At 41.4% G+C, this 26,014-nt stretch overlaps 1 protein-coding gene across 2 annotated transcripts in view; it reads right to left on the reverse strand.

The window, feature by feature from the left end:
- Positions 1-26,014, reverse strand: part of NAV3 (neuron navigator 3) — a 363,931-nt gene that overhangs the window by 54,130 nt on the left and 283,787 nt on the right. For both annotated transcript variants that reach the window (XM_054988337.1, XM_054988336.1), the window contains exons 17-22: positions 19,386-19,427; positions 17,410-17,567; positions 14,254-14,442; positions 10,262-10,314; positions 6,593-6,616; positions 2,415-2,492 (exon numbers count right to left, since the gene is read on the reverse strand). In XM_054988337.1, coding sequence (XP_054844312.1) covers positions 2,415-2,492; positions 6,593-6,616; positions 10,262-10,314; positions 14,254-14,442; positions 17,410-17,567; positions 19,386-19,427 — 544 coding nt within the window. The remainder of the gene's footprint in view (positions 1-2,414; positions 2,493-6,592; positions 6,617-10,261; positions 10,315-14,253; positions 14,443-17,409; positions 17,568-19,385; positions 19,428-26,014) is intronic.

A 26,014-nucleotide genomic window follows, 5' to 3' on the forward strand; every position in this document is an offset into this window, starting at 1 on the left:
GTCGTGGGCATGAATCAAAATACAAATCAAATTTCATGACGAATCGGGCCGATTCGTGTATCACGAAAATGGGTTTTGTGGGGCAGCATTTTTCATGAAATCCATTACTCTTGGGGCCGATTTGTTCAATTCATGAATGCTTCGTGATGCCAGACAGGCAACATAGGCCTAGAATGTCTGCCGACCTTTTGTTGCCATGGGAACTCCAATCTTAGCCCACATAACCTTGATAGGCAGATCTCCCTGCCAACCTGAGAGCTGCGCAATACAGATCTGCGCAAGTTTACCTGGGAGCTGTAGTTGGGGACTCCTTCCCCTCTCTGTTTCCCTTCTCTGTTTTTAAGAACAGGATGATGGAGTAGCAGCGGCGGGGGGAGCCTCAGCAGCTCCTTCTGCACTGCTCGCTGCTTGCCAGCTTCAGGAACCCTTCCTTGATTCTCTATCTCCCATTCTCCTGCTGTTCTGACATGACTACCCACCCCCCGCCCCCAAGCTTCCTGGAGCAGAACCTGAGCAGATCTGCTCTGCTCAGATTTTCCTTCGAGAACTTGGAGGCAGGGGGGAGGGAGGGCATGTCAGAGCAGCAGGAGAATGGGAGGACGGGAAGGAAAAGTCAGCAAAGAGAACCCGAAGAGAGGAAAACCCAAGCAGATCCGCTCCGCTTGACCTTTCTTCCAGCAGTGGCAGAAAGCAGGAGGCCAGGAGGATGGGAGGGAAAAGTCAGCAAAGAGATCCTGAAGAGAGCTACTTGGAGGGTGGCTAGAGGAGAGCCTGCTGAAGTCTCCCTGTGAGTTTGGCATCTCTGGGTATGAAGGGGGTCATTTTAGGGCCCCAGGATCGGACAAATCTCAAACCTAACAAATCATTTCATGAAACGGGACAATTTCATGAAAGTTCATGGTTCATATTTCGTAGAACACAACGAACCGTGAAACTCAGGGTTCGTTTTTTTCCCATTTCATGCCCATCTCTACTCAGAAACATCCACTACTATCACTTGTTGACAGTGCTTATCCCTCTCCCTCAGCAAAAACTAAAGTAATTCATTATGCAGAAGCTCCACATTCCAATGCCATTCTTAATTTCTGAAGTAAGAATTTATGACATTTTCGAAAATTCTCTATGGACTGCATATGCAATAGTATCCAATATGAGAAGTTATCATTGTCTTGTTTTTGGTTAAAATTACTACTGCAGCAGCCTGCATGCAGGCATGCATAAATCTTGTTCTTTTCAGTAAGGGTACAGGAAGATAACTTTTTATTTATAAGCAGAAGAAAAACAGGAAAGACTTTGGACTAGAGTAGACAAACCCTGGGAGACATGATCAATGGGCTGTGCATATGTGTTACTGACCCAGCTTGGAGAAATGTATGGAAACATAAAGATACCTCCAACTAAGGGGGAAAGTGATTACACAGAACTGTATCAGGCTGATACAAGGGTATTTTGAGAAAAGGTTAACTGCATTCTTACTTATGCCTTGGGTTGCCAACTCCAAATTGGGAAATTCCTGCAGATTCAGGGGTAGATCCAGGTGCGGGTAGAGTTTGAGGAGGGGAGGAACTTCAGCAGGGTATAAAGCAAGAGTCCACCCTTTAAAAGTCTTTTTTTTCTCTCCAGGTGAACTGATCTTTGTCGTCTAGAGATCAGTTGTAATTCTGGAAGATCTCCAGGCTCCAGCTGGAGGTAAGCAACCCTTCTTATGTCTAATATATACACTAAACTTCAACTGCATGAAAGGTCCTGCTTGGTATATACCAATTAAACCACTGGATCCATCAAATGACTGCTACTCAGAGGCTCCAACTACACAATGTGAGATTTGTGTAATTAAAAAAAATATTTTACTCAGTATACATAATGGAAGAATTCCTTTAATACGGAATGGGTATATTGTTTGTCTTCTCCCACTAGAAGGGAATGAAAGAACCATGAACAACTGGTAAAACTATGTATTTCTCCCTCAATTTGGAAGAAGTTCTCATCGCTGGTTAAATAAGGGAGAGGATAACAGGTAGTGTATAATATAATAGAAGGGATTTGAACACATGTTCACTGTATTTCGAGGCACTAGTTTTCAGGGCAAAGAAAGTATGTTCAGATCAGTTCCAGTACATTTATAATATTTTTGTTTTTACCCAAAGTAGGTAAAATTCTTTTTCTGAAATAGTCAACTTTTTGAACGGCTTACTTCTTTCTTACACAGGATTGCATCCAATATTTACAAATAAGTTCAGGGTTTTTTTATGCAGCTAAAATTTCTCCAGTGTGTTTAGTATAGCATACATTCTTTTTGTATATTTGTTAAGTGTATGATAACAACTTGTATATTTGATAAGCGTATGATAACAACTTTCATCACAGTCATATTCAAAAAGCCTAGAATCGATTAATGATAAAAAATTACTTACATTTGCTGACAGCTGTGATGTAAGGGTGGCTACTTTTTCCTGTGATGCAACAAGCTCTCTTCGTAGTTTATGGATTTGCTTGTATGGAAAACAATGTAGTTTTATTAACTGTACAACTACAGTACAAACAGTACGGCCCAAATTATAGCAGTTAAAATAGATGATATATTTTCCCCAGTATCTATGCATACCACGGCAGGACTCTAATCTGGAGGATTAGAGTCTGGGTTTGATTCCCCACTCCTCCGCTTGAAGCCAGCTGGGTGACCTTGGGTCAGTTCACAGCTTCTTGGCGCTCTCTCAGCCCCACCCACCTCACAGAGTGTTATGTTGGGGGGATAATAATAATACACTTTGTAAACTGCTCTGAGTGGACATTAAGTTGTCCTGATGAGTGGTATATAAATTGAATGTTGTTGTTGTTGTTATTGTTGTTATTAAACATATGCCTCATGTACATTTTAAAAGCCTCAGAATGTTTCTGTAAAATTCACATATGAACACATGAAACTGCTTTATACTAGACCTCTCCACATGACCCCACTAAGTGCTGAATAAACATACAGGGAGGGAGCTATTTTGGGTTGTTATTGAAACTGGGTTGTTATTGAGAAAAATACTCCTCTGAAAAAGCCGTGTCATTTTTCATGTTTGGGTGTTTACCATCAGCAGCAACAAGCATCTTCTCTTTCTCTGACTCTGAATTGCCCATGGGGTATGGTTCCCAGCTGGTACAAGCCAGACACTGTGCCTGGCAGAGCTGTGAGTCTGGCTGGCTCCTTCTTCCCTCCCTCTTTTGTTGGGGTGGGGCCATTTTTCCCTCCATACCACAGCTCTGCAAACAGGATGTCTGGGGGCATCTGTACAATTGAAGTCTTTCATCCAATTCACTTGGAACTGAAGAGATCTTTATTGGGGAGACAGCACTAGCTCCCCTGCAATTTTTGTGTCACTGGGTTGAAAAACAGCACTCCGGTCCCCCCCCCCCCACTATAGAATAATGGAACATGAATAATTCTGGAACCCTGGAAAAAAACAAACCTTTATGCCAAAGTGGTGCCAGGAGACCCAAATACAATTGAATACCAATATTTAAGCCCTTCCTGACATCCATATCTCAAAATACCATTTTTTCCAAGATGTGCATCCCTACTTCCATGTGATCATCAGCTGATGAGCACCTATGCACAGAGGAAGTGTCCATGCACATGCTCCCTCCTTGTGATCAGCTGTGTTTGGAAAACAATGTCTCCTATCACTGGGAGGGGAAGAGAATGTGCAGACACTTCCTTTCCATGTTTGCACCATGCAGATGACTCAGCAATCACACAGAGGTGTGTGTGTGTGGGGGGGGTCAGTGTGCCTGTTCTCCCTCCCCATGTGGTGAATCAATGCATGGGGGAGACATGTGTAGAGGACTACTGTGAGAGGACTCTCCCAAACCCCAATACGGGGAGACTCCCAAAATTCAAAGTTGTACCCCTCAAAGACCCAAGGCAGAGAGTACAGCAAACAAGATATACTTATTTATTAGAGTCAGTACCCAAATAAACTGATGCACCACAGATGTCTCTGAAGATGCATGCCACGCAGGGCAATGCCACTATCTTTTATACCTTCTTACAAACAAAGTTTGTAAGATTATCTGATCTATTCTACAGAAATGCTAAATATATACAATTTGCAGAAAACATAAGAAAGATACTACAGTCTACAAAATGTTACATTTGACATCCTTTTGGCCCCACAGAGGAACATGTAGGAGACTAAAGGGGAGTGTTGGAATATCAAAGCCATAATGTCTGGCCAGTTTGGAGGCCATATCCTGCTGTAAATCATTACTCCCCGGAACATCCCCACATTCTGCAGACATCAGCTACATTTGCAGTTTTAAAAAGGCCATTGTAAACTAGGTGAGAGCAAGGGCAAGGGGAGGGAGGCAGCTAAGGCTCATCCCATCATGCATTGAGTGAACCAAAGTTCTAAATACTTGACCAACCTATATATATATCCAGGAAATTATTCAAAAAATCCCTTAACAGTTACTATGTCAGACCATTGTAGTGAAACTGTGGAAGACCACTGTCATCTCAAGGAGTTAGAGGTGTGCCGCAATTTCTTCATTTGTGCCCAAATTGCCAGGCAGATCAGAAGCCTTCTAGACCCAAACATCTTTGCTTTGCCTGTATCTCTAGTCGAGGTACTGAACTCCCTCCACGGCAGCTTCGCTCATCTGAACAGGGTCTCTTGCAGGTGCCAGCCTGCACACGGGAAAAATCAACTGCAGCCCATACACAGGCCTTCTCTGCGGTGGCCCCTACCCTATGGAACAGCCTGCCTGAGGAGGTCAGGAAAGCTGCCATGCTCTTGGCTTTCCGCAAACAATGCAAAACTGAATTATTCAAAGAGGCTTTTTTACTCCAATAGGAGGGCAGTATTCTAGGGAGGAGGTCTTGGATGTTTCACCAATGAGTTGGGAACCATGGGCTCCACCATTATGTTGCTTTACATATTGCTTTGAATATGTACTTGTATATACTGCTTGTGCTTCATGTTGTCTAATATCAAGCCTAGAATGGATTATGTTCTCCTTCAGCAATCCTTCAACCCTGTATTGGATCCTTGCTAATACTATGTCTCTGTAAACTTGTATTCATCTACCCTATGACATTGTTTATGGAAATGTCCTTGACACTGTATGGAAATGCTTACCCTTGTCCTTGCTACTGATTGTACTGATCTCTCACTATGTAATCTGCCTTGAGTCTCAGTGAGAAAGGCAGACTATAAATGACATAAATAAATAAAAATTAGGGAATATGTCATAGATAACGTATGCACTTGGTAAAGAGAGTTGTTGGAACATAGCAGTTATCTATTTTGGATGCTTGTCATGCCACATACCACTGTTAATCAGATGGCCTTGATAGAGTCTGACAAGTATCACTCCTGTCAAATTCTACAAGTATTAAATTACTACTAGGGGTGTGCCCTGGGGGAAAAATTGGGTTAAACCCGAAGCAGGGGAAAAATCCAGAATAACCCTAAACCTGAAGTGGCAAGCTGCTTCGGGTTTGGGTATTTAAGCTGCTTTGGTATGCTCTGTAAATATTCTGAGCACACCGAAGATCAAAGCAGCCTTTTTCATTGGATGGGAGAGGGGAAGAGTGAGTTCCCTCTTCCCTCCTCCCATTGGATGAAAAAGCCTGCCTGGCGTTCTGAAAGCTCAAAGCAGCCCTGAAAAGAGCTGATTTGAGCTTTTAAAACTTCTAGGAACCCCCTCTTCCCCCCTCCCACTGGGCAAAAAAGCCTGCTTGGAGTTCTGAAAGCTCAAAGCAGCCCTGAAAAGAGCTGATTTGAGCTTTTAAAACTTCCAGGCTGGCTTTTTCATCCAATGGAAGGGAGGAAAAGGGAACTCCCTCTTTCCCCCTCCCATCGGGTGAAAAAGATGTTGGGAGCTTTGAAAGCAGCAGCAGCACTTTTCTAGGATTTGCAAAGGGTAAGGAAAGTGCTGCTGCTGCTCTGCACAAAGCTTTCCAAAGTGTTCTGAAATGCTTCGGAAAGTTTTGCTTCCAGCTTCCCTAATTGGCTCAGCAATGCTGGGGCCGATTCGGGAACCCCCAAATCGCTACAATTCAGGCTCTATTCGGATTAACAACCTGAATAGGAAATCCGAAGCACACACCCCTAATTACTACAAGTATCTGTGAAAATAATTACTTTTGAGATAGTATATAAAGCCTTGAGAGTAGCCCTAAGATTGGAACCTCAATGCAGATTGGAAGTGTGGACCAATGCTGTGCCCCTGGCCACTTCCAAGGGGTCGATCTAATCTTTCTCCAGGAGATCCTGACAGCTGAAGGGATGTAAGAATAATACTTCCTTGCACTGATGATTCTGTAGACTGCTTAAGATGCTTAATAAATTCTATTTTCCCTCACCATCTGTATGTTCATCCCTTAAAGGAAAAAGAACCATTGACCCGTGCATTTTCCCAACATGTTTTGAGTTATTGAGGATATAATTTTTCTGCATCCCATTAGCACCATTTTATGTACAACAGCTGTAACATTTCTCTTTAAAATTACTCAAGAACAAAATTTCTTGTAGGTATTGTGAGATTACTTTTTAGAGTAATATATGCTACAGAAAATTATAATAAATATTATGATTTTTACCTCTGAATGTGCTTTTTCTTCAGCCTGGGAGGGAGGAAACAGGACAAAAAAATTACTTTAATAAAATACAATTCAATTTATATGATTAAGAAAATTAAAATAATATTTTATAATTGAGAACAACACATTTTCCCTTAAATCATAAACTATTGTAAAGTATTAAAAATTGAAACAATAAAACTTCCTGAGTGTTTTTTCCAGGTATACAAACGTAATACTATGATAGTATACCATGAAACCTTAATCCGTGCAAATTCTTTTGTTCCCTTTAAAAATCATCAATAGAACCATCATTACCCATCATGGAAAAAATATGCCTCCTCTCTCTGTACCAAAATCTCAGCACAGAATCACCCACACAGCCAGTGTGCTGTCAAGTGACCAGTGTACCACCAAGAACCATCAAATACTATTGCATTAAGTGAACAAAAGCAGAGGGGGGGGGAGGATAATAAGAGCAAGAAGTAAAGCAAGTAGTTTGATGGAAGTTAGTATAGCACAGGCAGACTATAATCCATATATCTAATAACCATGGGGATACCCACACAACATTGTACATGCTTAGACACCATAGGAAAAACAAGGTTTCATTCCAAAATATTACAAGCTGTTGCCTAGCCATCCTGGCTGGGAGGCACATTAGAGTCAGTGATATCAGAGGATGTGGGGTGGGAAGCAAGTTCAAAGGAAAGTGGCAGCCGGTAGAAGGCAGAAGGGGAACACAATGAATGAAGTAGAACAAGAAATCAAGTGGAGTTGAAACCAGCAGGGAAAGAAGGAGGGCTGCAACTAAAGTGTGTGTGTGGGGGGGGGCAGGATCAAAGGAACAGGGGCAAGGGTTGGAAAAGCAAGAACCAGAAAAGAAGGGAAATGTGCACAGTATGGGGAGGTGAGCCAGTGGGCAGGGATTTCTGTTTCCCTGTGAGTCCTTATGGGTCCTCATTTGTTACTTCATAATTGCAAACAAAAGAGAGGTTGCAAGCTGTGAGATGCACCACTGCTGCAAAGGAAACAAGTCTTCTGTATCTCTCAACCAGGTGGTATAATTAGGGACAAGGAAGACAATAGTATATGTGATACAATCATATACCTGGATGTTAGTGGGCATCTTGCCACATCAGTTGGCTTTCAAAAAGCAACCAAGGGACACCTAAAGTGACCATAAAGCTATTTATTTGAAAGAAGTGGGGCATTGTATAAAATAATAAAACAGTGAAACTTTGTTCTTTACAGTCAACTTTCCTGTTGCTGAAATCAAATCTTTGATGTGATGTTTCCACTTGTATACCATTTCTTGATTAATAGCTGCGCAACTATATGAGTTTTGCTCCCAGGTGTCCGGAAGAACCAGCAGGGGAAATTCTGATCAAGGATTATGTCCTTCACACTACAGATTTATAATCTAAGGCTTCCTTGGTCTTAACAAAAAGACCCTCAAGCTTCCATTATCACAGTTAGAGACTCATAAGCTGAACAAGAAGTGTTGTCAAGCAGCTAGAAAGGGTGACAGCATGGGGTCAAGTACAGAAATGTCTAAAAGGTCTGTTCTCAGCTGCTACTTTAGTGTGGTGATGATCTGGATAAGTCATTAACACTTGGCCTATTTGTAAAAAAAGGTTATATTACCTGATTCTGTGTGTAATTCAATCAACACTTGAAAGATACTGAGATCTTAAACATCAGTGATACTAACATTTGTATATTACACTGTTATGTTAATGCATATGCATTACAGAGATAGGGATCTTAATCAAATGGCATGAAACAAATTAATTTTGCAACTTCTTGCTTGTACTTTAAAAATTATATTTTCCCATCTGTCTGTACAGTTGAGTTAGAAGTTAGCGCCAAAATCTGAACATGAGTAGAATTATAAAAATTATAGCATAAACACAGAATAACCTGGATCTCTATAGTGTGAAGGACATAATGTTTCAAATAATGTATTCGGTAAACCTGTATTCAGTGCTACATTACACAAACTGAGATTTTAATATATGCTTTAAACACTGCTTAATTCTTTAGCAACAGCTGCAGTTAAGGTAAAATATGATAATGTACAAATATTACATTTAGAGATGGGTACAAACTGAAATATGAACCAAAGTTCATGACAAATGGGGCCAGTTTGTGGTTCACGAACTGGCGGTTCATCAGAGCCCATTTCTGACGAACAGCCATGAACTTTAGGCTGGTTCATTTGGTTCATTTTTTGGTTCATCACTGCAGACAGCCTGGTGGCAATCAATGTTTCCTAGGCAACAGGGGATGGACTTCCTGCAGACCTTCTGCAGACCTGGAAGTGGCCTTCTGCTGGCCCGGAAGTGATCTTCTGCTGACCCAGAAGTGACGATTTGCTAACCTGGATGTGGCGTTTTCACGAACCAAATGAACCAGTTCATGAACCAGGGCAGGTTTGTGAAAGTTTGTGGTTCGTGAAATGCGATGAACCACAAACTGCACAGGGGTTTTTTTCCGGTTTGTGCCCATCTCTAATTACATTATGATGATTCTGGGCCTACAATTAAAATAAAATATATGCAAATATTATTAGTATGCACATATGGAATTATGTATTAGCTGTATGCTAAAAGCATGCTTCAAGTTTTAATGGGAAGATTGGTAGTCCATGGGTAAGTATTAATCAACAGAAGCCAAAGTTTGGTAGAATGTGTCAAAAAATACGGCCCCGCACGTTTCAGATGTCTTTCTAGAAGGCTGTAGCTAATCACACACACACAAAAAATTGCCCACAAAAATTGAAGCAGGAGGAACCACATCCTGATTCCACATGCACAAATAGGACTTGCATAACCTGAAAAGCACCAGCCTGTCCCACACCCACACTCAGCAATGAAACCCAGTTTATCACAAAAATGTAAGTTTATATGGCAAGCTTATAGGATTACATACTTAACCAACGTTTAATCAAAATATTGGCTGGTTTAGTAGGTTTTGCTCTTTGCAGTAACCTGGCTTTTCAAGTGCTTAATACAATCATTGATAGTTTGGTACTGCAACATATTTCTATCACATTGAAAATAAAAGCCAGAATTTTGTTTCCTAAATTAAAAATAAAAAACTATCTTCCCCCTGTATTCTGCAGAACAAATCTACCTAATATTTCATAATAAAGTTAATAACCTCTAAAAGGCATTTAGTACTGCCTGGTTTCCCAAAGATCATTTTTAGACCAAACTGTGCCTCCAAAGCAATACTGCAATTTGAGAGTAATCTCTCACACATCAGCAAGCCTCTATGAATGGTGCGGGGAGGGGGAAGCAATCTACCAAGTGGCCAATTACTTCTACTAGCTCTGAAAGTGTCCAAATGCAGGAGATGAGAAAATGAGGCAACACAGCAAAGCACAACATCTCTGAACTGCACGCAAGAAGAATTGCCCCTTGAGTATGTTTTGTTCATTTCAGCTTTCAAGGGAAAACACAAAAGATTTTACAGACAGCTAAATTCAACTGTAGTAGGCCACTGTGAATTGTATTTTGAAAAAGACATAGAAAATGTTAACGTCAAATAGCCATTTTTTTCACAGAACTATTTTTCTACAACTTTAATCTATTTCCTGGGCACTTTTTTTAAAAAAACAGTTAGATTTCCATGGGATGTACAAGTACTATGTGTCATCATCTCTTACATGCTTTCAACACTTACTGTGGAATAGAGAGAAGAGGTGCTAGAAACTAGTGATAATGAGGACCCGTGTACTAAAAAAATGAGAAACAAGCAAAGTTATTACAATATACTGGTGAATCAACAGGAGTTATTCACTGTCAAGCACAATAACTGAACATCTCTTTTCAAATCAGAACAATCTTCTGCAAGGAGGAGTGATTATAGACACTATCCATTTAGAAACACACACAGTAGTCTGTGTACGACTTAACGTGATTTTTCTGTACTTAACGATATTTGTCTAGAGATTTGCACAGCGCAGTGAAGGTTTGCTAGTAAACAGCAATCATATGCCTTTGCTGTTTCAGAAAAACAACGTCTGGACACCATCTTTTGGTAAATATGGAGCTTCTAAAACATATATCATTATTAGAAACACTGTGTTTGTACAATATTTGTTACATTCAAGAGATAGTTTCCTAATAATTTACTGATTTGAAGTGCACCAATATGTATATATTTGTTTAAGTTCATGTAGTCCATATTCTGACCTCCTAATTTCTTTAAAGTATTTTCCATGTCCAGTTGTTTCTTCTTTCACTGTTTTACAATTGTTTTGACTTCTTAATTATAAATTAACTTTTCCATAAAAACAGGTGTGATTTGCCCTCTTATCCAAAAAAGTTTGGGTAATCTTTGCTGTTGGAAACATTTCCACCTTTAGAAGTATTTTGTCTTTGAGTGGGTTGAGGATTGCCAGTCCCCTGGTGGGAACAGGGAATTCCCTGTCCCCAGCTTCCATTTCTAAGCGGCAGTAGGAGAAAAATAAAATAAAAAATGGCCATCAGGTCTATGGTATGATGTCACTTCTGATGAAAACCTAGAAGTAACATCACACCTCTCCAGGAAAACCATTGAGAGGATTTTTCCTGGAAGTGACATCAGTCCTCTATAGGAATTGCAAAAAAACTCTATGGTTTTACCATAAGGTTTCCAACGATTCCTAGAGAGGTGTAATGTCACTTCTGGGGCTTTCCCAGAAGTGCTGTCATGCTGTTGCCAGCTCCCCATGTCCTAGCTCCCCCAGTCTCCTGCTAGTTGCCAGGTCAGGCCTGGCAACTCTAGAGTTCCCTTTGGAGGAGAGAATACTGGAGTCCTATGGCATTTTGTAATATTTGGCTAATTTGCAAATATACAAGGAAAGCTCTGAGGATTCTCCGACTTTTTCTTTTCTTTTTTGTCTCTCCAAACTAAACGTAATCCCTCCCATATCAGGGAGCGGTCACCTTCTCCAAGTTCTCATGCTCAACAAAACTATGAGAGAATTAACTCCTATCAATTAATATCCAATCTGCCAGCCATTCTGGGTCATCCACATAACGAACAAATGATCAGCCAGCAGATTCAGTACTCGATTTTTAAAAGATCTTACTTTTTACCACAAGCTACTCAACCATGGATACCATATTGATATCAATTTTACTACAGAAATTCATTTAACATAATTTTGGCCTGCAGAGCAAAAGAATCCATATGCACCCACATCATTCAAATTAAAAAAGCCAAGTCCAAAAATTTGGTTGCATCACTATTTCTAATCAGCAGAAAAACATTTCACTTAAATCTTCTCTTCAGGCTGTTTTTTCAATTGTTTTCAGCACACGACAAAAAAGTTATTATTGCATAGTAAAAGATGTTATGACTGAGAGGTGATCTACCAATACAATAAATAAATAACAGTAGGTAAAAAACATATTTGCCTGGAGATGTTAAGAAATGTATTTCCTAAACTCCGTAGTTATAAAAACTGAAAAAGAGGGGAGAACTTGCAACATGAAGAAGTTAAGCAATTAACATTTTTTGTGCCTTGTAATCATTATTTTTATTTTTTAAAAGGTCCACATAGCTTTTCAGCATACACAGGTGCTTTTCAATTTCTGTCTCATTTGTTCCAGCACCATCCCTATGAGAATGACAGTGACTTGCCAAAGTTAGCAGGATTCATAGTGCAGCAGGATATGTTTATCTGATTCTCCCATTTTTTTCCAAATAATTCACAGCATCATTCCAGAAAACTGTAATAAAATAGAAGCCAAAACAGACGTGATGAGAAACCTAGGTTCAACTTGTGTTCTCTTACCTCAAGGTTTGTGGGGAAGTGCAGGCGTCCGTGCAGCTTAAAGTTTAGCATTTACAGAGCAGCAGGGAGGGAAGTGCAGGCGTGGGGCGCCTTTCCTCCTGCTCTCGAGGTGCATCGCGGCATCTTCCCTTCCCCGCTTACACGGAGTATCGCTTCATCTCCCCCCCTCACCCGGCCTGGCCCCTGCAGAGCGACGCCTGGCTGCACTGGGAGAGCTGGGAGGAAAGGCGCCCAGAGCATCTCCCCCCCTCGCTCGCCTGGCCCCTGCCCAAAGCCACATGGCCCAGAACTGCATAGCCCGGCGTGCTCTGCCTTTACCCCATCGCACGGACCGTCGCTCCACCCATCCCTTGCCCAGCCCCCGCAAAGCGACGGCGAGCTATGCAGCTCCAACCCGCGTGGCTTCAGGTGGGGGCCAGGCGAGCGGGGGGAGGAGAGATGCAGCAATGCTCTGGGTGCCTTTCCTCCTGCTCTCCTCGTGCAGCCTGGCATCGCTCTGCGGGGACTGGGCAAGGGCATCGCTGCATCTTCCCCCTCACTCACCTGGCCCCCACCTGAAGCCGCGCAGCTCAGAGCTGCATAGCTCGCCGTCGCCTGTACTTCCCACCCTGCTGCTCCATAAATGCTAAACTTTAAGCTGCAAGGACGCCTACACTTCCCAACAAACCTTGAGGTAAGAGAACACGAGTTGAACCTAGGTTTCTCATCATGTCTGTTTCAGCTCTAGATTTGTTGCTTTTCCAGCAAGCTTGTCAAGGAGATATTGGTCCTCTTAGGCCATCACAGGAGCCTTCTTGTATTTCTTTATTGCAAGGGGGAAAGCCTTTTATCTCAAAATCATCCCCTATTTCAGTGCAGCTCCATTGCACCCCACTGTTCAGACATACCAGCTCGACATTATTCCTGTACTTTTGCAATGTTGATATCCCTAGCAGAGGATGGCTGGCCCAGGCTAGCTCAGCTTGGAACATTAAACTGGTGTAATCGGCTAGGACTCTTTTGAGTGCCAGAATGTGGGCTTGTTAAGCTTGGACTGCTGCCAGGCCTAGAGAGAAAAACAATGAAGAAACCTTGCATGTGCAGCCCGGCAGAGTGTGAGCGCTTAACCAGGCAAGGAGCCAGGATCCCTGACAGACTGATGAAAGTGAAAACCTGGGAGGGCTTCAGTAAAAGAGTCGCCAGGGCAGCCTGGACCTGGCAGAAACATAAACAGCTGTGAAGGGCTAGATCAGCTGCAGTAAGCAGGCAAAGCATATGTGCAATGGCTGGAGTTTAATGCCAAGAAAGGCCATTTGGAGACTTGCGTTAGGAGAGGAGACCCAACTATTTATGGATTAGATAGATATGTTATTATTATATTCATGTTATTGTCATAATTAAATCAATTGATAAAAGTACACCGGATTGCAGCTGCCTTCATTTTTAACAAAGCAAAGCTTACAGGCCTCCAGTCAGAAATGAAAAGCCATTAAGGCATTTTCCTTCCCTTTCCTCTAAAATTTCCATTCTTTGGGAGAGTTGCCACATGGCGGTCACACACACTCACACAGGCTTGCAAATCAAGCTGAAAAAAACACATTTGTACCTAAATCTTAAGATACTCATTCAAACATAATTCCACTTAGTATTATTTTTAATTTCATTAGAATCCCACAGCTTCATCTCTGGCACTCAGAGTTGGTTTATATATGGATTGTCCCATTTACTCCCCAGAGTATGACTGCCTACAGCTTACTACCCAGTGATGTTTACGTACTGAGCAGGGTTTTGAACTAAGATCTTTCTATTTCAACACTCTGTTGTCCAAGACAGGTGCTTTGGGTCCCTATCAGGCAGCAAGGTGGCATAAAAAAGCATTAAATCTATTCAGTCTGGTCTAACTCCCGCTTACCTTCTTCCATGCTGTCTCTGAAGGAACCAGAATGACTAATTGCACGTGGTCTGTCCTCTAAGGACGTGGCACTGCCACACAGTTGGGAATCATCATAGAGATCGAAAGAGGAATCTTGAGCAGGGATGCTGTTTGACCGCATCATAGAGGGCCCGGGAAGTTTAAATTGAGATAAATTGGTTGGACTCACTGCAAAATACAAAACATGCCATTTGGTCCAGTGTCTTTCCCTTCTCCCTATGAAAAAACATGTACTGTAATAGCATGACAGGCAGGCATTTCATTTTTGATTAACAGAAACACTTTAAGGGGAATTCATATGTGTATGCTTTATTTTTGTGACCCTGTTACCCAGGGAATTTGTATTATTTTTATTTATTAACAGTAGATCATGCCTTTTAAAAAGCTTAATGATTACAATATTATTTAGTCAAGCTTAAAAATATCTACCCATGCACCTTTCCCAGTTACTGCTATATTTTTATACCTCTACCATCACACTAACTAGGGACTTGTTTTTATGTATGGAAGCATCATAAAAAAAATCTCCCGTTTATTTTGGCTTTCAAGTATCTTATAAGGAAGACTGCACACACAGTTCTTGGCAGTCAGCAAGCAGGTCTAGGGCCAAGAAAAACAGGATTTATCTGTCCACTTCTCAGACCTAAGGGTCAACTATTTTGAACTGATGTGGTAGACCAAGATGTCTCCCATAGTGTTACTTATGTGCCGAAAACAAAAATGTCTGGAAGAGCATTTTTCTAACAGCCATTTAACTCCATAGGAAAGTGGCCTATGGAGAAAGAAACAAGGCAGAGATCTGTTGAAATAAAAAAATGGGCTGGTCATCACACTAGAGAACACTAATCCATGAACACACATGGATCCCTTTTTAACCAAAGGAAAAATGAGTTTTGAGAGGAACTGAAACTGAGAAACATCTGTGCTATGACTGTTTAAATCTAATAGCATAGAGTCAGAGTTGCCATCTTAGCTATCCTTGCCTAACAATAGGACTTACTTCTGAGTAAATAGTCGGAGGATTGCAGCTAACTATATATTTATGTCATATTTAAAATTCACATATATGCATCATAATTCAGGAATTTTCTTGTCAGTAAAATGCTACTTTTTTAAAAATCCACAGACAACTCCCTGGTAACTGCAGAGTATCAGTAAAGCAATATAACCAGGCTCATGATGAGTACCTACCAAACAGGGACACCACCCAGAGCTTGGGTCTGTATCTGCTAAAAGCTTTGAGACTGCTTCTTGTTTCAAATCACACCCCCATTTCTGGATGTGTACTGAGATCCATTTATCTCTGGCGAGTACGTGCTTCTTGCAGTCAGTAAAGAGGTGCCAAATAGTATCTAGATTCCCTGATTTACAATCACAGAAATAGTCAGAAAAGGGAATCCCTGTTAACCTGCCTGTTAACTCTCCTGTGGCAGCACATTTAATCTGGCTTTAGTAAAAAGTATTCTGTATTCAGGAACAGTTAAGAGTTTACAGTACGCAGGTAAGGTCTTTGGAACAGGGAGACCCAGAGAGTGCAAAGAGCAAACCCTTCGTGCTCTACAGCTGGAGCTAGATTTCTTTAGCATGGATCTTCATTTTATTTTGTGGTCTTTTGTGGTCTCAGCCCATTTTCAGCAGCTGTGGAGTGCAGGAGCGCTCCTGTGCTCTGCAGCACCCCAAACGGGCCCATTCTGCCACGCATTGGGCCCGTTTTTGAGGCACTGTGGAGCACAGGAATGCTCCTGCGCTCCACAGCACCTCAAAATGGGCCCAATTTGCAGCACAACGGGCCCGTTTGGGGTGCTGCAGAGCACAGGAGCGCTCCTGCGCTCCACAGCTGCTGAAAATGGGCTGATTTGCCATGGATCGGGCCCAATTTGAGCGCTGCAGAGCACAGGAGCGTTCCTGTGCTCCACAGCGGCCCCGATCCAGGCCAAAACGGGCCCATCCCGGCGGCTGTGGCGCATGGGAGCGTGCCGCATGGCGGGGGAGTGCTCAAGGAAGGTGCGCACCCCCCGCTGCTCAGGTAAGTGGGGCCGGGGTAAGGGGAGTGGGGGAACACTCCTGCGCTCTTCAGCGCCTCAAAACTGGGCCCGATCTGCGGCAGAACGTCCCATTTCAGGCGCATTCTGCAGCGCCCAGCCACGCAATGATGTCACCCTGAAGTGACGTCATCGTGTCTGTGGGGGCGCGCACACACTCTGCGTGTGCACCCCCCTCTCCCAAAAGGTAAGTGCCAGGCCCCTGTCCCCCCCCCCCACCGGGAGGTTGAGGTGGCCTGGCAACCCTAACAGAGACTGATTTCTATGGATAAAATGGCTTCATGGGGGGTGGGTGGGTGGTAGACCATATGGTATTATATTCTGCTGATGTTCTTCCCCTCTCCAAACCGTACCTACCCTAGGGTCCACCCCCAATCTCCAGGAATTTCCCAAACCAACGTTTGTTTGTTTATTTGACTGACTGATTTAAAACATTTGTTAGTCGCTTTTCTACCATGCAGGAACTCAATGTGGCTAACAGTATAAATAAAAACAATTACAGAAAGTTGTCAACTCTGACTGAATGTCTACTTGCATATAAGTTCAATTCAGCAGAAATTCCACTTCTCCCTGCATTTTTTCTTTTGTTCATTTTCTGCCTATTTAATTACTTTCTCAGCTATCCAATTTTCTTGCTGTAGTTGTAAATAAATTGTTCATAATCAACTCTGGTTCCTTTGTGGCAAGTTAAAGACATTGCAAAAACAAGTAATTGTAAGTTTGAACAAAAATACATAATTCTTCTACTTCAGGGGAACAAGTGGTAACACTTTAGCTGCAGGAGAAAACAGGAAGTAACTAACGAAACTGGATGGAGAAGTAAGAAGAAACATTAAAGGGACAATAGCCCTGGGAAGTCTCAATAGCATTTTGAAATCTAAATGGGAAAGCCAGGTATCATAACTGGTTTTAAGGGGGGTTGTTTTACTGCTGCAAACCAATTGTGAAAAAAATGGAACGACAGTACATAAAGTAATGGATTGAGGACAATAAAGAGTGAGCAGATTATGGTAATTTATAGACCAGGTGGATATGGTCCAGTCATAGACATCTGAAATTGTGCATTCAAAAAGCAAGTGATTTCTTTTTGTACCTAAGTTTGAAAAGTATTTCCCAGTTGCAGATGAAGACATGGCTGAAGGAGATACCAGGGGAGACTGGTTTCCAGTGTCTTGCAGTCCTCCAGTAGAATGGGATCGTAGCCACTCTTTCCCTTCCTCCTGACTCGCCTGCCGAGAGGATGGGGTATACCTGAAAAACACCACAGCTTGTACACTTAAGCCCCCCACAGCAAAAGACCTAAAAAAGAGCAAGGCTTAACTAAAAAGTATATTGTTTGATATCAAAAATAAGCATATTTATTTATTTACATTGTTTATACCCCACTTTTCATCCCAGTGGGAACCTATGGTGGCTTACATAATTCTCTTCTCTATTTTATTCCCACAACAACCCTTTGAGGTAGGTTAGGCTGAGAGTGTGTAACTGGCCCAAGGTCACCCTGAAAGTTTCCCTGGCAGAGTGGGAATTTGAACCTGGTTTTCCCAGATCCTAGTCCAACACTCTAACCACTACACCATGCTTGCTCTCTCCATAATTGTTTGAAATGATTTTGAGTTGGATTCTGGAGTTTGTAATCCCCAACAAACAAATGGAGAAAAAATCTGCACATGATGACAATTCAGACAAAAGAAACTGTCAAGTTGTTTAGAAACAACTTTAAAATGCAGCACATGAACATGACATAGAAAAAAACAGTTTCAAACACTTCAACAGGCCAGAAGAATGAGAGATTGGAAGAGAAGTCAGGCAAGTGGCCAGTCCCTACATGACACCTTCTAGAGAAGCACAGATACACTGAAAGCAATCGAAAGACAGAAGCAGCTGTGAAAGAAGAGACTCATATTTGTTAGTGACAATCTGGCAGGACAAATTATGGAGTCTGTCTCTCGGCATGGTCCTTTGGTGCTCTGTTCTACCCTGCAAAATGGACAGATTGAAGGGATGGGAGAAAAAAATTACTCACTTGTACAGAAATGTACTTGCCGGAACAAAAGCTTTAGCAATCAAAATCTCCCTCTGACTTTGGATGCTGCCGCCGAATGCAGCCTGCAGGCCAGACTTTGATGGCAGGGACAGAGAAAGGCAAATTCTTGAATGGATTAAAATGGCAAGTTAGCATGTGCAGGAATGTAAGATAGTTCAGGTTTCAACCCTGAGCTTATGCTTTGTGTGTTAATGGATAGATCCGCTTCATTCAGCTATTTTTTACAAGCCTAAAACATGTTGAGGTTTAAAACCCCGAGGCTGTGATCCAAAACCTCAAACACACACTCAAGACTTCCCTTGCCAGCAATGGCTGCTGAGGCTGCTTGGGTGCTTGGGGACCTTCCCTAATTACGCGAAGAGTGAGCCCTCCTTACATGCATATGCCAGGCTAGATGTTTTGTGGAGACCCTTTGGTAAAGGCCCTTTAGCAGGCATTAGGAGGGAGTGCTGCCATATTAGCTTCAGATTTCTTTCATTTATTATCAGCTGTTTAGGGGCAGGGGGTGACACTGTTTGGAGGAAGTGGGGAAATTGTGCAGGAACCAGTCTATAGCTTTATGCTAGGAAGAAGAAAAGGAGGAGAGAGACTTCTGCAAAGAGTTTTCATTGTGAGAAAAAAAGTAGTAGTTCCTTTCTCAGCTGAAACATCTGATGAATTGGAAGACCCCTCAAAACTGTTTCAAAAAGACTAGTAAAAAAATAATCAAGGGATTTTTGCACAATTCTAGGTGTCATTGAAGTTTGCTGAAGCAGAATCAGATAAAAGACTTGAGATTTTTTTAGGGAACTGTCTGTCAATAACGAAAAAAAGCATGGTTATTTCAGGAGTACTTAAAACATAGCTTGCAGTTTTTATTTCAGTTGTCCGCACTGCCAGGATAGAGGGAAAAGTTCCAATGTTAAAAGCATATTAAGGTAGAAATGGAAGTTCTATTAGTTGTTCAATAAACAGTTACCGAGCAACAAAAAGTTACAGAACAACAGAGAAACAGCCGTCATGCCGAATAAAACATTATATACCTTAATCCTTTTTTTGGTAGTGTATTTCTGTCAAGCTGCATGCTGTTAAAACAAAGAAAACTCCTAAGGACATACAGTAAAACAGAATGTATCGTTTATTTATTATTCATTTTATTTTTATACCATCCTTCCTCCAAAATGCTCAGGGCAGTATATAAAGCTGTCTTCTCCTTCATTTTGTTCTTACAACAACCCTGTGTTAGGCTTGGAAACATGACTAGCCTGAAGTCACCCAATGGACTTCATGGTTGAACTGGGAATTGAACCTGAGACACTTTGGTCCTAGGCAACCCACCAAGCCATACTCAGACAGTTTCAGAATTAGAATTCCAAAGGTCTTTGCATCACAAATGGTCATTTGGTGTTACTTTAATGGCAAAGAGTCCAGTAGCACCTTTAAGACTAACCAACTTTACTGTAGCATAAGCTTTCAAGAACCACAGTTCTCTTCATCAGATCTCGGTTAGTCTTAAAGGTGCTACTGGACTCTTTGCCATTTTGCTACTACAAACTAACACAACTAACTCCTCTGGATCTATGTTACTTTAATGTGTTCCTTCTGGGAAAACTCTAATCTAGGAGTGTAAGAGTTATCTTGTTCCACATAGGGAGAGGGGATTCCCTGAGATCCTGTGCTTTTGTAAAGATTACTGACAAGGTTTGCCCAAATATCTATGGAATTTGGATTTTTGATTCTTTGGGAGGACAATGTAGATTACAAGTGAGAAAACACTTTCCAGGTTATTTCCGATGAAAATCTGAGTGAATCTTTTCTATCTTGAAAAATTAATTTCCCAGAGGCTAAGTGGTAAATCACACTCACAGGAATATCTGCAGGAGATATTGGGCCTGACCTGTATTCTAATTGTCTTGAAATGTGAATTTGAACGTTGCTGGAAAAGGCTAAAATTCTAACATGTCATTATATTCAAACTATAGCAGCACAGGGCAGAATGTCTGACCTTTGTATGTCTTCAAGGGATCAAATTAATTTGCCCTTATATCATGTAGTTTTCTGACTTGCCTATAAGGTAAGGCAGAGAATTCTTTCTACAGTATTTTAGTGATCTTCACACTTTTTAAACTCCTTTTAAGATCTCACATTTGAGCCTTATTTTCTTAACTGTCCTGTGGCTTAATATGTCTCCAAAAGACAGAGAAACAAGAGAAGTTCAGTTACTTATTTCACCATTATTGCCTGTTCATGTAAGTGGGCAGCTATCACTGTGTTATCAAGGAGTAGAATGCTATTATTATATACTCTTGGGAGAGATGCAGTAATTCCCATTGATACATCACATTTTTGCACTTGAACATTTTTGAAATGAAAAAGGAGCTTTTATGGGGTATGAAAATCTTCTTGAAGAACTTCTAACTTCATCACTCTTTAGATGTCTTTCACTCTAGCTTGGAACCAGTTTTAGAACTTGAGCCAATAGCAAATGTGATTATGTCAGAATAACAACTTAAGGAGCCCATTTGCCATTGCTGATGTCATCAGGTAGTCAAATCTGACTGCTTACATGTAATTATCTCAGCTTCCATGTAACCAATCAGATCTGACTACTTGAGTACTCACTCTGAATGGAAAACAAGTAGTGGGTTATTTATTTTTATTGAGTGTTTTTTGGATTCGTTATCCAACTCTGAATGTATGGAAAGGCATTAATTATCATTTTAAATTTCATTCCTTTCCCCTTACATAGCATACCTGTAAAGGACCTCTAAATAGTGTTTCTACAGCATGTACCTGGACTAGAGATGGGCACAAACAGCAACACGAACAAAAAAAAGCCACGAACAGCCCAATCTGCTCTTCACAAACCAAGCTGTTCATGAGGCCCCTTTCTAAACAAACAGATGGTTGTTGCAAGCCTTGTTCGTTGCTGTTCATTGCTGTTCATCAAGCCAGACAGTCTGGCACCTGCAATCAATTCCCTTGGCAACTTAGGCAGGGATTGTCTGAACTCTGTCTGAACTCCTGCTGTTGCTTTGGAAACCCCAGTCTAAGCCGAATTTAGTTTGATGGGCAGGTCTTCCTTTCAAGTGTGGAGCGCCAAATTTGTTACAACAAGGGAACAAAGACCAGAGGGGAGGGGGGCTCCCAGCTCTGACTTTGCAGAAAGTGGAGAGACAGTTATTGTTGGCATTTTGATAGAGAAAGTGCATTGGAGCTTGAATTTTCTTTGTGTGTGGTGGGATAGGGATCTACCCCTTCAAGTTCCAGGGCTGCTGCCAGGCTCTGGGCCAAGATATTATTTTATTATTGGTACCTTTCCTGGTGCCTGCTCAGGCCAGGTTTCTGGGAGTGGTGCAGTAGGGATCTTGACTTGGATGGTGGCTAGAGGAGAGCCTGCTGGCCCCCACGAACAGCCAACCACGAACATGTTCATGAACAGGGCCATGTTCATGGTTGTTCGTGAGTCCCTGTTCATGGATGGCAACGAACAACAAACATCATGTTCGGGTTTTTTTCTGTTCGTGCCCATCTCTAACCTGGACCCAACTATATGAAGACTGCATAAAAGTATGTGACAGCAAGCGGGATGCCCTTGCTAGCAATCTTAATCCAAATAATCCTGTGATTTTCTTAAATCTTAATCACATTACATGCCAAATGGACCAATTGTTCAAAGAAAAAATATCTTGGAAGACAGCGGCCTATTTAAGTCAGATACCAGTACTAGCAAAAATGGAAACTTGATGGCAGCAATGAAAACTTCAGCTGGCTTTCTGCTGAATAAAAGGGGGGGGACTTGGTCCTAAAAGAAACCACCTCACACTTGAGCCTAATTACTTGACTTCTGGTCTTTTTGTTTCTTTTGCAGCCATGACACCTGAATACATAACAGATACATGCATTCAGCAAGCCTCTTAAGATATCAAAAAGCTTTGTGCAGACTTTTAAAAATTATTTGTATAACTAAGTGTCATAATTACAGATGAATTATCCCCTTCATATCCCGCCTTCAAAATCTGCGCAAAACTAAAATGACGTTGAAAAATGAAAGGAAAAATGTGTGGATAATATCAGTAATATTAGAACCATTCTCACCTATGTATTAGTTAAAAAGCCATTTCTAAACTATAAATTTTCCAATTTAATGAAAAGATTTCCCAACTATACAACTAAACTCCTATACAACTTCAGATCTTTCTTAGGCATGAATCCATTGGATCCATTAGATGGTCTCATATGGGAACAGCTACAGTTCCCCCTTTATTTCTGTGGGGTTCCTATGGTATGTCATGGTCTCTAGTACCCATGAGAACTCCATAGGTCCTTTCAGCTTTTCTTTCTTTTATCTAGCTTCCACCAACTCTTCCTCCAACAGAGACAGACTTTCAACCAAGACAGTCTTTTTTCAACATAGGAAGTCTTTCCCCATCAGAAATAATCATTCTGCATTGGAGAAACCTTTCTCCATTTCATCAATAATACTCTAGTACAAGGGATCTGACTTAGAACTCAGGGTTTAGCAAAACCAAACACCCACGTTTCCCTCTAGGAGTATCCAGCTCAGAAGAACCTAATTTGGATTATGGAATGTCATGTCACAAGTCCCAAATCACTGCACGAAGACTGTCTCTCCACCACGTGTCCCTCCTGAATAGAGATTTCCATACTCTTTCTTCCCAGGAATTCATCCCAGGAACTCCCTCCTTTTTATCCTTAATCAGGGAGCACACCTGATAGTTCAATCTGGATTTCTCATCTCCAGGAAAAAGAACTTTGTTGACATTTTCATTCAAGTTTGTGTTCCTTAAACCAATGCCACAAATTTGGCATCAAACCCAAATTTGGTCCTCTGATCCTCCTGTGTACACTAAGTGTGGCACTGTACCATGTTCAGCTCAGCCCTGCCCTGGAAACTCCTGTGCACTTCACTGTGCTTCACTTAGTGTGTGCTTGCATGACACCCCGCAAGATGCTCTATTGAGTTTCAAATCGCTAGATTTGTACAGCCATAGGTTTCCTGTCCTGACACACATGAGCATCTCTGCTGACTTCCTCTTTGGATTTATCTTCTGGATTATTGGCCGCCCTGGTGTAGGGATGCCTTCTCAGAGGCTGGTGCCTGGATCCTGGTCTGATTAGTAACCCAATTTTGACCCCTTGCTCTATCTTTTGGCCTCTTGCCTTTTCCTTCTTGAGTAATACACACTATACAGTTGGGGGGGGAAGCATTTGGAATATTTGCATCTTAATGGACACTTTAGTATTTGGGCATCGTTTCTATATGCTCAAAATCTTGAGTGTGTTAATTATTACCTTCAATAACACTATCTTTGTTTTCACCATACTCATGATCTCAGTATTTCTTCCAAACACTTATTAGGAGCTTCATCACTTTGTCAAATGATCCCTGGGTTGCCACTTGGGTGAGTGACGACCCAGACTGGATGTGCTATCAGCAGCTCCTGGGAGCGAGAGGCAGGAGCAATAAGGTTTTCTTCCTCATGGTCAGGTTAAGTGTGCTTTGAAGCTGAACTGGAGAATGATCCCCCCTATAGGTTTATGGTACACATATCCCCATGGTAATGTTGCGTGATGCCTGGATGGGTATGATGTGGTCTTGGAACAGGAAGGGAGAAGGATGAAACTGAGATCAGTGACAACATTGTTCATGCTATTTGCCTCTTTTAGCATCCCTGAGTGCACTGAGATCGGAGTGTTTCTTAAACTTCCTAGAAGTTGTGATTCCACTTAAGCCCAGTTGCATGAAAATTCAAATTGATTTGGGTCTATTCCATTCACAACAAAAATCCCAGAAAAAAAGAGATTTGTCATAAGAGCCCTGTGGCGCAGAGTGGTAAGTGGCAGCACTGCAGCCCAAGCTCTGCTCATGACCTGAGTTTGATCCCAGCGGAAGCCGGGCTCAGGTAGCCAGCTCAAGGTTGACTCAGCCTTCCATCCTTCTGAGGTCGGTAAAATGAGTGCCCTGTTTCTTGAAGGTAAAGTTTAGATGACTGGGAAGGCAATGGCAAACCACCCCGTAACAAAAAGTCTGCCAAGAAAACGTCGTGATGCGACGTCCCTCCATGGGTCAGTAATGACTCAGTGCTTGCACAGCACCTTTACCTGTACCTTGCTACTGTCATTTAACACAGGCCAGCTGCATGGGATTGCTTCAAACAAATAATTTTTTGAGGGAAATGCATCCATGGGGTGTGAATGAAATACCACACCAAAGTAATGCATTTTTCTTTGTTTTAATGCAAGCCTGCACAACTTGTGATCACCACTGCATGCAGTCCACCAACTGTAACCAATCAAATGCTCAGAGACCTCTCTGTTTTCAGGCTTGGGTCACAAGTCAGACAAACCTGTTTGAATGTGTTCAAATTAAATACAGTTTGGCAATTTACCTGGCCAGGATCACTATATCCAGACCATTGGTTCTGATAGAGCGGGAAAGATTATTTTTGTAAATTCATCTAGGTTACCCTGGAGACAAAGACCATGTCTTATATATGTTCTACTCCTTGTAGTTAAATCATTCAAGGAAACTTTTAGTCTCATGTTACTGCTCTTGCAGAGAAAACAGTTGTGACATCATCAAGCCAGAGGAAGTTAAATGTTCTGAAGTGCTGTAGATATTACTAGAATTTAAATGTGCTTCATGTTCTATAATCCAGGCCCTACATCTTATTCCCTAAAACTCCTTCCTATCCATATTTTCAGAGGAAAAGTAAGTGAGCCTGAATTAACTAAACTTGGATTCATATTTTTCACAAAGATACCTGGCACACAATCTAACCACTTGTGGAAAGGGTAGAAAAATGATATAAAACAGATATAGCATTTCAATATTTCTGAGAGAATATAGCGGGGGGTGGGGGGTGGGGAACAAGCTCAGAGATTTAGTGAGGTAATAATTCTGATCTACTCGGAAAGTTGTTGGAAAGATTACAAGATAATGTGAAGCACTTTGACAACCAAAAATGTGGTCTAACTGCCAAGTCACAAAATGTTTACCTGTTATATATTTATTGTGCAGCTACAGTAGCTATCTTGTACTCAAGCACTTTAAGATAATTTTCAGGTTTGTATAAGTGATAAGTGATAAAGAGATAGATATAAAAGCAATACTTAATAGGCAGTCAAAAGTTTTGATAGTGTAAAAAACAGTAACTTTTAAAATGATAGAAATGTAATCTCCTATTTCACAAGCCTCTTTACATTTTCAGACTAATGTAACAGTTTACATAAAAAGATGTTTCGCTATTAAACTCTAATTATCAGGTCTGATTTTCAAGCATTTCCTCCAAGTTATGCATGGTCTACCAACATCAAGTCTCACTGGACTGAGTAGAGAGATTTGTTTTTTTGATCTGAAAAATAAATGCTATTATTCTTGGGGTGAGTGTATTTCAGAGAAAGAAAACTTTGGAAGTTATGTGCATACATGCCTTTTCTCTAGTCAAGTCATGGTCCATGGTCCTTTTGAAGCACCAAGTGATTGCTGCTTAATTGGAACCTTACATAGGAACTGACAGCAATTTCCCTGGCATATATTTCTCCAGAAAAAAATTATAGAACAATGTCATGGGTTAGAAAGCTCATGGTATTAGATATTCTAGGAAATGACAAGGACAATGGAAGTATGATAGTGCTTTGGAATAGG

This window comes from Eublepharis macularius, chromosome 9 (assembly GCF_028583425.1).
Source record: "Eublepharis macularius isolate TG4126 chromosome 9, MPM_Emac_v1.0, whole genome shotgun sequence".
NCBI lineage: Eukaryota > Metazoa > Chordata > Lepidosauria > Squamata > Eublepharidae > Eublepharis > Eublepharis macularius.